This window comes from Perkinsus marinus (genome assembly GCF_000006405.1).
Source record: "Perkinsus marinus ATCC 50983 genomic scaffold scf_1104296963186, whole genome shotgun sequence".
Lineage (NCBI taxonomy): Eukaryota > Perkinsozoa > Perkinsida > Perkinsidae > Perkinsus > Perkinsus marinus.
In genome coordinates this window covers 128,750-141,567 of record NW_003205123.1, presented here as the reverse complement: position 1 = coordinate 141,567, position 12,818 = coordinate 128,750, and the positions used below count along the sequence as shown (strand labels likewise).

Genomic DNA, 12,818 nt, shown 5'->3' with positions numbered 1-12,818 from the left:
GGCCTCTCCGTGTTGTTATGATCGACTATAGTGGACCATATGAGAATGGACAAGATCCATCCTACGATCGCTACGCTGTCACTATCGTTTGCGTCGCCACACGATATTGTCGAGGTGTCACTGTCCCTGATAAGAGCTGTGCTACACTTCTCCTCAAGCTTGCGGCCCTCTTCGACTCTACTGATTGGCCTTCCTTGATATTGGCTAGCGACTCGACGTTCCGAGGACACCAATGGACCCATTTCTGCGCCTCTAACAACGTTATCTTTAAGGAGCTCCCTGCCAACGCACCTTTCCTGTTAGGATCTGGTGAGCGGCCGCACAAGGAGGTGAATGGTTATATGAGGGTTATCCTAGGGAAACTCGGTTCGGGTACCTTGGCTTTATCATGGGTCCGTCATTATTTTCACGGGCTGAGAGCGTGGAATCTACTCCCATTGCCTGGCACCGACATTGCTCCTCATGATCTGGTCTATTTCACCCGAGGTCGTATCCCAGCCTTAGACCCGATCGATGACTCAGCTGCTCACCAAGTCTACCAAGGACTGCCTTCAGTCACGTCTGCTGTATCGTTGGACATTCTGACTGATATCCAAAATGTCAAGGTGTCACGCTGGCAACAGTATCGTCAGGTCTGGCTGGACCTTCGTGAGCGGGTCCGATCGACAATGGCTACTAGAGTTCCACCTTTGAACCTCTCTCCGGGTGATTGGGTCTACGTCTGGGGTCATCCCAGAACTAAGCTGTCGTTCAGATGGAAGGGTCCCTTCGAGGTGATTTCGGCATCTCCTGGGAGCACGATCATTACTGTCATCGACGATCGCGGTACAGAGCTTCTTTGTGCGCGGGACAACTGCAAGACTGCTCCCGCAACTGCCCAGAACAGCACGGCTCATGGTCTCTCTACTGGTGAGGACTCTCCATCCGTTCGTGGTCGTCCTATTGAGGAAGACTCTCCATCGGTTCGTGATCTATCCGCTGATGAAGACTCTCCACCGGCTCGACGGCATCACGCTGCTTCCTTCCCTGCTGTTGAAGACTCTCCGCCGATACGCCGAGAACCTTCCTTCAGCGAAGACCCCATGATGGCCTTGCAGGATGCTGTTGTGGACGTGGGTACCTCAGATCATGTGGGAGGAGCGACTGGTGACGTGGGTTCCGTTGCCAATCCGACGACCTCGGCAACTTCTCGGCCTCGTTCGTCTGGCCTTGGAAGTCTCCACATCGGTATGGATGTTGTCGCATTCTACGTGCCCGTTAACGACACCTTGGGAGACAAACCTCAAGATGCTGGTCGATGGTATTTTGGCCGATTGCTCAGTTTAGATGAGGAAATACCCATCATCGTCATCGCTCCCTACTGTCGAAGGTCCGATGGTCTACCCGTGCGCAATGGCGAAGAGTACTTGGCTAATGATTCCTATCTCGACCACACTTCACCGACAGTAATTGACCTACGCTCTTCTCTAACGGTGGTACGTCGGATCACTAGGGCTACCCTGAGGATGATTGCAGCTGAAGGTGATCATGATGATTGATCGTTTACTATCTCAAGAGTTTGCTGACATCTTCTATCTTCCTTCTGCAATATCGTATATAAATTAGTAGCTCGTTAATTCACTTTGTCGCTGGGCCCCCCAGTGTGAGCAGTTCTGATTATCGCTCGCCCATTAATCATCTGCTCAGCGCAGTTCTGATTATCGCTCGCCCATTAATCATTTTGCTCAGTAACGGTAAGATACACTCCAGTAGTTGCTACGATAAACACAAAAACTAAGATTCGGTAATTATTTGCTCTATGTCTACCGGATTGAGTCTAGTGGATTCGGGGAATCGTCGACCTCAACGATCTTGCGTCGGTCTTGGTGTGGAGCGCTTTGCTGACTCTTCACAACGCATGTGCTAGCGGAGCGAAGTGTTGCAGGACTTGCACGTTTTATAATTTTGCGTTGTTCGGCAGACCCGAGTTGTTGAGACTTGATAGTTGTTAGTGGTATTAGTTGCTATGAAGCTGATTCAAAGTGTAAAGCGTCGAATGGGGACTGAGGAGAAGAAGAGCGACAATAGCAATACCACGCCAGCTGATTCGACTGGATCCACCACCTTGGCCAACTCACCTAACGGTAAAGCAAAAGCTCTTCGTCTTCTCTAGAGGTCTCATCGATGTTGGCATACATGTTCGCTTTCCTCGTATTCACACGGTTTAGGGTAGAAGTGTATAGAAATTAACAAAAATTTTTGCAAAATTTCCTCAGAATTTTCACATTGTCACCAACACAGATAGTTGACCATGTTCGTATTTCCCCACACATTGGGTTTGATTTTCAGGAGATGAAAGAGCGGTAGTAGCAGGAGGTGGTGGGGCTAACAGTAGCTCTCAAGGAACTAGTAGTAGAGGGCCGCCAGTCAAACAACACTCGGGTTCTAGCAGTGGTGGACATAAAGTAATAGAGGCTCCGCTCAGTGTGGGAGGAAGGAGCTCTATGGGCAGGTCAATCAACATCATCACCATCAACATGCACAGGGCTTCCTTAACTCTACACAAATGCTAATAAAACCTGGCCATTATATGTCGGCTGACGTCAATCCTTTCGAGGATCTTCCTCCCCTACGAAGTACGAGCTCACTATGAATATTCGTATGTACAGTAGTGAATGTGATAGATGCACCGGTGGCTGAGAGAAGCGAGCTCTTTCGGAAGAAGGTCCGGGCTTGTGGGGTTGTATTCGACTTTGGTAACCAACAAACATATCTAAAAGAAAAGGAGGCAAAACGACAGACACTGCTCGAGCTCGTCGAGTAGGGACCAAGGTCGGACTTAAGATTCTCATCAGCTTGTGATTCTTAGATATGTGAATAATACACGCAACTGCTTCAATGAGTCAATCATGCAAGATGTGGTTAATATGGTATCGGCGAATATCTTCCGGGCGGTAGTAATCGGAGAGGAATGTTCTTCTCTTACCTCACTTGATCCCATTTTCGATTTACCGTATAGTGCTATTATTCGTAGCTTCCACCGGTGCATGGTCGCAACCCCAACTCGATATACGATCCGGAAGATGACGAGCCTACGTTGGAGCCTAGCTGGCCTCACCTTCAGATTGTGTAAGGGCGCGGTTCTCATTGCTCGTAAAGATTTTCCTCATAGGTATGAGTTTTTTCTCCGATTCGTAGTATCCAACGATGTTGACCCAAAAGTTGCCAAGAGGTTCGTAGATCAGACGTTCGTATTGAGGTAATGGGAGTCGCAGGAGAGGTTGCTCTAATACTCATTCGCGATGGAGACTCTGAAATTGCTCTAGTGGGAGCTTTATGAGTATCGATAGTCGTTCTTTAGGCTGATGGATCTGTTCGACTCGGAAGACCCCCGAGAGAGGGACTACCTCAAAACGATACTGCATAGGATATACGGTACTTGCAGTAGTAGCAGCGCGGCGAAGTATTGGATTTGCTAGGGAAATTCATGGCCTTGCGGGCATTCATTCGAAAGGCGATGCAGAACCTGTTCTATAAGATCATCTACGAGAGCGAGTACCATAATGGCATTGAGGAGCTGTTGGAAATTTTCGGCTCGATTGTTAACGGTTTTGCCCTTCCGTTGAAGGAGGAGCACAAGCAGTTCTTAGAGAAGAGCCTTATACCCCTCCATAAGGTGAGGGGGGATCTGGGTGATATTCAAAGACTTTGTGACTTTGTGTAGGTGAAGACGTTGAACTCTTTCCATCAGCAACTTTCCTATTGTATGACTCAGTACGTTGAGAAGGACCCGCGGTTGGCAGATTCCATAATTTTGGGTAGAATTTCGACGGAGCGAAGCGATAAATGATGGAAGTGTGATGATGGCAGGTCTCCTCCGATTTTGGCCGATAACGAACACGCCCAAAGAAGTGTTGTTTCTCAATGAAGTGGAGGTAGTTTTGGAGGTAAACTTACTGAGGTCAACAGCGGAGCGAAGCACTTTTTTAATTATGTAGTTGACGCAACCACCGGAATTCCAGAAAGTTGAAGTGCCATTATTCAGACGGATAGGGCAATGTATTGCAAGTCCGCATTTCCAGGTAGATGATATGATCTCGACCTTCGCTGTGAGAGTTGTTGTTATAGGTCGCTGAACGAGTGCTTTTCTTATGGAATAATGATTATATCGCGAAGCGAATCAACCAGAACCGGCAGGTTATATTCCCGATTGTCATTGGACCATTGTAAGTTGTTTGAATGGCCCTTTGTATTGCTTACATTCATTTTGATGCAGATATAGGAATTCTGACTCCCATTGGAACACTACTGTCCACGGTTTGTCGTACAATGTTATTAAACTGCTCATGGAAGCTGATCCACCATTTTTTGATGAGTGCAATTCGAAAGTCCGGATCATCGCGGAACAGTAGGAGAGTATTATCTCGGGTTCATCATTCAGATGTCGATGTGTTTAGGTCTCAAAAAGCGAAGGAGATAGCTGAGGCGAAGTGGGCATACCTTCAAGCTGAATACGATGGCCACAACACGGCACAGGGCAGTTCGACGAAGGCAAATGTGTAGGAGTAGAAGTAAGACATATAGATGATGACTTTGTTAGTCATGGTGGATTTATGTTCAGGTGAGCTATTATGGAGATGCGTTGCTTCAACACGTTAATGGTGTACCTTGCTCTCGCTCAATACATTACTTTTTATTGAGGGCATAAGTTTCTGTATACAGCAGACTGCCGTGTGAGGGTCTGCAATAATAATGATGATGAAATGTGCCGATGGAAAGGCAATGCGTTTTCTCTTCTCGATCGTCGAGTGTGTGTGTCTACCGGTAAGATTGGTACGAGTGTCGTCAATTGACTTGTTCAACCGCGACCTCTTCTGTTTTCGTCATCATTAGCATCATCCTTGTTTTGCTCGCGTCTCCGCCCTTCTTCTCCCACCTCTCATTTGCCTTCTGTACTATTCCCCTCCTCCTCCTGCTGCTGCTACTACTACTGGCGGTGACCATCATACATTCTACTTGTCAATGTAAAGATATCTTTTGTATTGCGGCTATGTTGAGTTCTAGTCCCACTCAACTGGTAGGAGAGGACTTCCCATCATCTAGGTTGGCCATGACTGCATCGGGGCGACTAGTGGGAAGAAGAACCAGTGACACTTCGGAAGTGGTTGATCTGTGTTCTGATACCAATTCACCGAGCCATCACGTTTGCGATGCGCAAATGGGGTGGGTTGAGTTAGTCTTGCTGAATATAACTAATTGTTGAATCTCAGAGCGCCGGCCCCTCGAAGAAGTGCTCGCCTTGAGGAAAGGAAAGTAGAAGAGATCAGCTCTACATCGGGGAGGTAATGATGAAGGGCAGTAATAGTGGAAGTCACCATTTGGTGTGTTATAGGATATTGTCGACGCCGCAAAGGCAGCGTGGAGGACAGTCCGGAAGAGTAAAGACAGCTCCGACCCCGCGCCAGAACAGGAACGTGGCAGTCAATACGAGTCCATTGAAGTTGGGGCAAGCAACCCCTCCTCGTGCAAGGAAGTGATACAGTGAGGGCAACGTGAATGTGTCCATGATAATAATATCCAGGAGTGTGGGAGAAGGGCCAGCGGCTCTGAGAGGAGGAGAAAACTCCGGTTTATTGGCTGCGTTTAAAGAGATGGAGTCACAGGTAATGTCCAACGGTGTTCGCTCAACCTAGTTTAAAAGAGATACGTTCAGCCGGAAGGTGGTCTGCCGGTTTCAATCGCATGATGAGTTTGTTCGCAGTTACGTTGTCCCGTTTGTAAAGGCTTTCTCGATGCTCCAATGATGGCCAAGTGCTCTCATGTCTTCTGCAGTGCTTGGTATGGAGTTGCCTTCTGTATTTACTCTACCGTTCCGTTTCATCGCTCAGCATCCGCCGTCACCTTGAGCTTGTCTCTCAAACATGTCCGGAGTGTAACGCTTCTGCGTCCGTGTCATCTCTGGTGAAAGAGCCCCGGATCGCTGCTATGGTAAGGATCATGGGAGAGAACAATACACGGAAGAAGATCAGGAAGGTGACCCGCCTGGAGGACATACCTTGCTGGGACCTGATTAGCGGCAGGCAATACGGGTGGCCAATACTTCTGAAGTAGAAGCAGTAAAGGAGTCGAAGAACCCAGTATTCTTACGACAGAAGCTATCGCAATCCAAAGGAGTGTCGATAGAATCGCGCCCGACGCTTCCCATATTTCGGGGTAATGAAAGATCTTCCTAAAATGTTGTGAATGAATGTTCGATTTCGGTAGGTAAAAAGGAGCGAGATATCCAAGACATACTGAGGCGAGAGAGTCTCGCCATGCCTTACCCCTGGAGCCGTGATGTCGCCATTGGCGAAATTAAAGAGTAGCATGGGTCGCTGCGAATTCGGTGGTGTATAAAAGAAAGATACTGAAAGATACTTCTTCCGGCTACAAGCGGCATATGATGGGAAGAAGATGGGAGCTTTCTCACTGGAACCGACTCGGCAAGGAGTGCTACGAGCAATGCAGGCCGAAAAAGGCCGAGGCCAACCAGTACTGTCGCTTCCGACCTCATTCCTCTTGATGTTTCTTGTAATAGTCTCGAACACTACCGGTGGTCGAAAAGACTTTGGAAGGATCCGATGATCTACATGCTGTGTTTGGGGAGGCGAGATGGAAGATGCTGCGTCTGTTGCAGAGAGGAGTCAAGAGGGCTCGCGATAAAGGTCGGTATCGATCGTCCATCCGTATACAATTAATGTGATATGTAACCTTTTATTCAGGCAGCCTCAAACGAAAATGGGTGGACGAGTGGGATGATAGCTGTGTCGAACGACAACGGGAAGAGTCCATGGCTGCAGCAAAACGGTTACGGAGGGAAGAATCGGCGAAGCCCTCCTTTCCTATGTTCGGCATGTCACATCGACGACCACCCGATATCTAATCTTCTGTTAATACTATGCACTGGATGCACCATTACCAAGCAAATGCAGGTTTGTAATTATATTGTGTTGAAAACAACAAGATCCAGTAAACAATGAATATAGGACAGGATGTGGCATACCCGCCCCAGGACGCGGTATACCCGCCCCAGCACGCGGCATACCCGCCCCAGCACGCGGCATACCCGCCCCAGCACGCGGCATACCTGCCCCAGGACGCGGTATACTCGCCCCAGCACGCGGCATACCTGCCCCAGCTCGCGTCATATCCGACCGTGGTCCATCATTCAGGCAATAAGGCTACTGTCATAAGAACGACGAGGAAGGTAACATTAATGGTTTGTTGCGCAGGCTACCTGCTTTAAGGCATAGCCGCCTTGGGGGAAAATATCCGTCCTAGAACAAGGCCAACTCATCCTGAAATAAGCCACATCCGCCCAAGCCGAGGTACACTGACCCCAAAACGAGGCATACTGACCCCAAAACGAGGCATACTGACCCCAATACGAGGCATACTGACCCCAAAACGAGGCATACTGACCCCGAAACGAGGCATACTGAACCCAATACGAGGCATACTGACCCCAAAACGAGGCATACTGACCCCGAAACGAGGCATACCGACCCCAAAACGAGGCATACTGACCCCAAAAGAAGGCATATCCACGCCAGAGAGAGGCAAAGCTGCCATTGGTTGTTCATCTTCCAGTGTGAAACCGCTACATGCATCGTAGCGCATGGAATTTCCTGTTCCTAGGAGAGGTATGTCACGTTACGCCATCCTCGACGACATAACGCGACAGAGCTCTTCGAGTCCTTGTGATTACAGCAGAACAAATTTAACTTTAGTGGCACAGAGGAAGACTTCATCATCAAGAGCACTTGCAAGCCTGGAGCAACGAGCAAAATGATCATAAGAATCTTTCGGGGACATTCATTTGTGCCAGTGAAGACAGCTTCCAGGACACAATCTGAAGCGCTAGGCGTACAGTTCCCTGACAGTGTATTCAGCATATTTCCGGTCTTCCAGATGAGTGAGTAGTAGTGTTAGGAAATGAAGCAATCAAATTAGCACATAAATTCTACGATTTACGTCGTTTGAGCTTGATGAACATAGTGCTTGACTCGGAATCTTGAAATCTTGGGTCACTTGCAGTTCTCTCGCAACAGCTCTCTGGCGTAAGGCTATTATCAGATTACTGTCTTAGTGAACCTAAAATGGCGAACGAGTGTGAGAAGAATGTTTACCTTTCCAAGCTGGCCGAGCAGGCTGAGCGTTATGACGAGATGGCCTCGTACATGAAGGCCGTGGCTGAGGAAAAAGGAGAGCTCAGTGTTGAGGTAAGAGGGGTTAAAATGGCTAGCAAAGTGGCGAGGAGAATGTGGTCGGGTGTCTGAGCGCTATTGTTATTTTATATCTTCTCTTATGTAGGAACGCAACTTGTTGTCGGTCGCCTACAAGAATGCTGTTGGCTCTCGACGTGCCTCCTGGAGGATCGTCTCATCTGTTGAGCAGAAGGAGACCTCTAAGGGCAACACGACCAATGCTGAGATCGCTAAGGGCTACAGAGAGAAGATTGAGGCTGAGCTCCAGACAATCTGCGATGCTATTCTTGATCTTCTTGACAAGTCTCTCATTCCTCATTCCCAGACCGGCGAGTCCAAGGTCTTCTACTACAAGATGAAGGGTGATTACTATCGCTACATCGCTGAATTCAGCACTGGTGAGAAGAGAGATAAGGCCGCCAATAACGCCGACCAGGCTTACAAGGATGCGACCAACATCGCTCAGTCTGAGTTGCAAGTTACCCACCCTATCCGTCTGGGCCTTGCTCTCAACTACTCTGTATTTTACTATGAGGTCTTAAACCAGCCCGAAGAGGCTTGCAAGATGGCTCGCAAGGCATTCGAGGACGCCATCGCTGAGCTCGATAATGTTAGTGAGGATAGCTACAAGGATTCTACCCTCATCATGCAGCTGCTCAGAGACAATCTGACTCTTTGGACATCCGATCAAGATGGTGCTGCTGAGGGTGGTGCCCAGTAATTCCTCTTATAGAGGCGCTCTCTCTTTACTGGTGGGAGGGTTGTGAATCTCGCATGTTCCTCGTGATCAGGCGAGTTCTAGTGTACACTTCAAGCTCCTTTTTCTATCACCACCTTGGATGGGTGTTTCTAGCACTACCATTACTACAGTTGATAATTGATGAATGAGCTAGAGTGGTGCTATCATATACAGATTATCCGGTACTCATAATCGCAATACAACTTTCTGTGTCGCTGCCTTCATTCGCCAGGTGAGTGTAATCCTCGTTGTGTATGGGGTATTCGCTCTTGAATGATAGTAGTAGCTGCTGTACCGATTACATCATATGAGAAATGCTTTAACAAAGCAGAAGTGAGTCTCGTGTTGTTTAGTAAATCATAGTGCTAGAGAGTTGAGTAAGTTTTGCGTTGTCAAGTGGAACATGGTCGAATCATGGTGAATTTTATTCCTAACCCCATTAACTGGAACAGTGATTCTCGGGGAAAAAGTCTATGGAAACTTTCATACAATACTTGTATGCTGGGGAAAAAGCTCGATACTAGCTCCCCGTAGTAACGAAGACAACAGAAAGAATGTAGGATCAATTTCACAAGTGGTAAAGTTCAAGAGTCAATTGTGCCGTTTATGGTGTCGAAAAATCACACATCGTAGTACGATGATCGTACAAATCGCCCCCTCATATGAGAGTCGATGACATGCACAGGGCTACAAATGATTAGTCGGCACTATGGAGTAAGGCCGCACTTGAAAAAAGGGAGGACTCATGCCGTCGAGTTGTTCTCGGTCACACTCGGAGAAGGGATGCACGAGTCATCATCACTCGGTGATGACAATCCCAGCCGTCCCAGTTTCGACGATCTGACCATTCCTAGCCAGCGGCACCCACGCCACGATCAAGCGCTGGCACCAGTGAGGATGATCCGGTTACCCCTTGAAAAAATTCTTCCGTCTTCATATTGCACACGGCCGATCCGCCTCTCGAAATCTTACAATTTATCAAGAGTTATACGCGAGCCCACGAGGATTGCGCGTGTCCACTACCGCCAACATCTACATCCTATCCTATTCATAATGGCTGACGAACGTGAGAAAAACGTGTATCTCTCTAAGCTCGCCGAGCAGGCTGAGCGTTATGACGAGATGGCATCGTTCATGAAGGCCGTGGCCGAGACAAATGTGGAGTTGAGCGTCGAAGTAAGACACCAAGTCTGCTGTCCCCACAGTTCTTGTCGCGCACTCGCATTGAAATGCTTCACAATTTTCTGCTACTCATGATCCCATGGATGAAAATGTCTCTCAGACACGCCGCATAGCCTGTTAGTGTGCTATTGACTTTATTTCAGGAACGCAACTTGTTGTCGGTCGCCTACAAGAATGCTGTTGGCTCTCGACGGGCCTCCTGGAGGATTGTCTCCTCTGTCGAGCAGAAGGAGACCTCCAAGGGCAACACGACCAATGCTGAGATCGCCAAGTTCTTCAAGGAGAAGGTTGAAACAGAGCTGCAGGGTATTTGCGACAGTGTTCTCGCGTTATTGGAGAAGAGCCTGATACCCCACTCACAGACTGGAGAGTCGAAGGTGTTTTATTATAAGATGAAAGGAGACTACAATCGCTATATTGCTGAATTCAATTCAGGCGAAGAAAAGAGCAAGGCTTCTGAAGCTGCTTTTCAGGCATATAAAGACGCCACGGCTATTGCTCAGTCTGATCTGCCTGTAACTCATCCCATCAGACTCGGCCTCGCCCTCAACTTCTCAGTTTTCTATTATGAGGTTTTGAATCAGCCTGATGAGGCCTGTAAGATGGCGAGAACGGCATTCGAGGACGCCATCGCTGAGCTCGATAATGTCAGTGAGGATAGTTACAAGGACTCAACTCTTATTATGCAGCTCCTTAGAGACAATCTCACTCTTTGGACATCTGATCAGGATGGTGCAGCCGATGCTGCGCAGTAGAGCAGATTGTCGACGAGCTGTCGAGGGCTTCAAGTGGCGGCTATCATCCATAACCTTGCGCTGCTGTTTGACTAATTATTGACGTGGAGAGAAGCTGGTTTATCTGATATCTATCAAGTTGAGTGTTGAGTGTGCCTAGTTGGATGTCGGAAGCGCAACGAACGGGTTGGCTATCGTAAAGCGAATATACATCTCCTCTATCGACTGTCATTGCCTTGGGCGGCCACCTGTCACGATAAGGTGCATAGAGCTACCGAGTATCGAATAGTGACATACAACTCAACATGTTTAGACGTGACTCGGATGTTACTCGATATCCGTGAGACACTGCTCTTTGTGATGAGAGACACTATTTTCTTCCTTGCTGGTGTCCGGCAGTTCTCGTTGTACATAGAATCCAGTGTGTATTGCTGTACCGAATGCCAGTCATCAATGGTGACTCACCATCAGTAAGACATGCGGTCTTGGATTTTATTGGTGGCGCGCGAGATCGTGTAAGATTCCCGCCGTTTCAAATCGCATTTTCGGAACGCAGCGATGCGTTATCCTCATCACTCGGCACTCCTAGTTGCAATGCGCAGTGATGTGCGAATCTGAGCATTCAATATGAGCGTGGTTCGCAGCTCCACTCGGTGTTGATTTAATTCACTCTAGTAATGTCCGAAGAGCGTGAGAAGAACGTTTACTTCGCCAAGTTGGCCGAACAAGCTGAGCGTTACGATGAGATGGCCGATTATATGAAAGTGGTCGCGGAGAGCGGTAGCGAGTTGACCGTCGAGGTGAGTTTGCCGTGCGTCGCTGCCTTGCGTGGCTCATCTGTTCTTCCTTCAGGAGCGCAACCTGTTGTCTGTTGCCTACAAGAATGCGGTTGGTTCTCGACGTGCTTCTTGGCGCATCATCTCTTCGGTTGAGCAGAAGGAGTCCTCCAAAGGTAAAGACTCTAATGCGGAGATTGCTAAGGGCTACAGAGAGAAGGTTGAAGCCGAGCTCCAGGAGATTTGTGATGCCATACTCCAGCTGCTGGACAAGTACCTTATTCCTAGCTCACAGACTGGAGAGTCCAAGGTGTTCTATTATAAGATGAAGGGTGACTACTATCGCTACATTGCTGAATTCAACTCGGGCGAGGGCAAGAGCAAGGCTGCTGAGAACGCCCATCAGGCCTATAAGGACGCCTCCGCCACTGCCCAGTCCGACTTGTTGGTAACTCATCCTATCAGACTCGGCCTCGCCCTCAACTTCTCTGTTTTCTATTATGAGGTTTTGAATCAGCCTGATGAGGCCTGTAAGATGGCGAGAACGGCATTCGAGGACGCCATCGCTGAGCTCGATAATGTTAGTGAGGAAAGTTACAAGGACTCAACTCTTATTATGCAGCTCCTCAGAGACAATCTTACTCTTTGGACATCTGATCAGGATGGTGGCGATGGTGCCGCCGCGTGATGGATCGCACGTTATCGTGCACTCTGATTTCATTCGGCCATGTGATCAGTACTTTCTCGTGTGTATCATGGGGATCGATGGGTGCATGGTATCTCATTGTTCAAATCTGCATGCGCCGAGCTGCGACCATGGTAGGTCCTTTTCGCGTATGATTTCCTGTACCCTCTTTGCTTGCGTTTGAAAAGTTCTTGACACGTTACTAGCGGAAACCCCAGAACTCGTACTGCGCCTTCTCGGTCCGCAATAGTGATGTGAGAATTGTCTTGTTAATGAGTTGTCAGTTAGCAATCGTGGATGTGATATGAATTCCGGCTACGAACGGTCTCCTGGAAGTATTGACTCTGAACTATGTGTATGCCGACGCTCGACTTACCATGAAAACGCTGATTCTTTCCCGAAAGCTTCTCTCTCGTGTTGTTAAAGCGGCTCCGGGCATGCCTCTCGTGCTTACTTGCACCCCTCTTTCGAGGAAAA

General features: G+C 48.4%; 5 protein-coding genes across 5 annotated transcripts in view; all 5 read left to right on the top strand.

Annotated features, from left to right (window-relative positions):
• Pmar_PMAR023243 (hypothetical protein) overlaps positions 1-1,538 on the top strand; it is a gene marked incomplete at both ends in the record, with an annotated part of 2,229 nt that extends 691 nt beyond the window's left edge. Inside the window, one exon of the mRNA XM_002771269.1 lies at positions 1-1,538. This exon is cut by the window's left edge and continues 4 nt beyond it. Within this exon, the coding sequence (XP_002771315.1) occupies positions 1-1,538 (1,538 nt within the window).
• A 465-nt stretch (positions 1,539-2,003) lies between these two features.
• On the top strand, positions 2,004-4,989 carry Pmar_PMAR023242 (Serine/threonine protein phosphatase 2A 59 kDa regulatory subunit B' eta isoform, putative). Its single transcript, XM_002771268.1, has 16 exons — positions 2,004-2,123; positions 2,329-2,444; positions 2,492-2,615; positions 2,664-2,799; positions 2,849-2,933; positions 3,014-3,108; positions 3,152-3,238; positions 3,341-3,414; positions 3,459-3,655; positions 3,704-3,797; positions 3,850-3,926; positions 3,978-4,061; positions 4,108-4,205; positions 4,256-4,387; positions 4,437-4,550; positions 4,601-4,989. The coding sequence occupies exons 1-15, from the start codon at positions 2,006-2,008 to the stop codon at positions 4,540-4,542; spliced, it is 1,623 nt and encodes a 540-aa protein (XP_002771314.1). The 5' UTR covers positions 2,004-2,005; the 3' UTR covers positions 4,543-4,550; positions 4,601-4,989.
• Positions 4,990-8,112: 3,123 nt separating this feature from the next.
• Positions 8,113-9,059, top strand: Pmar_PMAR023241 (DNA damage checkpoint protein Rad24, putative). Its single transcript, XM_002771267.1, has 2 exons — positions 8,113-8,240; positions 8,332-9,059. The coding sequence occupies exons 1-2, from the start codon at positions 8,118-8,120 to the stop codon at positions 8,944-8,946; spliced, it is 738 nt and encodes a 245-aa protein (XP_002771313.1). The 5' UTR covers positions 8,113-8,117; the 3' UTR covers positions 8,947-9,059.
• Positions 9,060-9,993: 934 nt separating this feature from the next.
• Pmar_PMAR023240 (14-3-3 protein, putative) lies at positions 9,994-11,013 on the top strand. The gene is made up of 2 exons (XM_002771266.1): positions 9,994-10,140; positions 10,290-11,013. Exons 1-2 carry the CDS (start codon positions 10,018-10,020, stop codon positions 10,899-10,901), a joined length of 735 nt encoding a protein of 244 aa, XP_002771312.1. The 5' UTR covers positions 9,994-10,017; the 3' UTR covers positions 10,902-11,013.
• A 544-nt stretch (positions 11,014-11,557) lies between these two features.
• Pmar_PMAR023239 (14-3-3 protein, putative) lies at positions 11,558-12,471 on the top strand (the record flags this gene model as incomplete). Its single annotated transcript, XM_002771265.1, has 2 exons — positions 11,558-11,680; positions 11,733-12,471. The coding sequence occupies 2 exons, from the start codon at positions 11,558-11,560 to the stop codon at positions 12,342-12,344; spliced, it is 735 nt and encodes a 244-aa protein (XP_002771311.1). The 3' UTR covers positions 12,345-12,471.
• Positions 12,472-12,818: the final 347 nt, after the last annotated feature.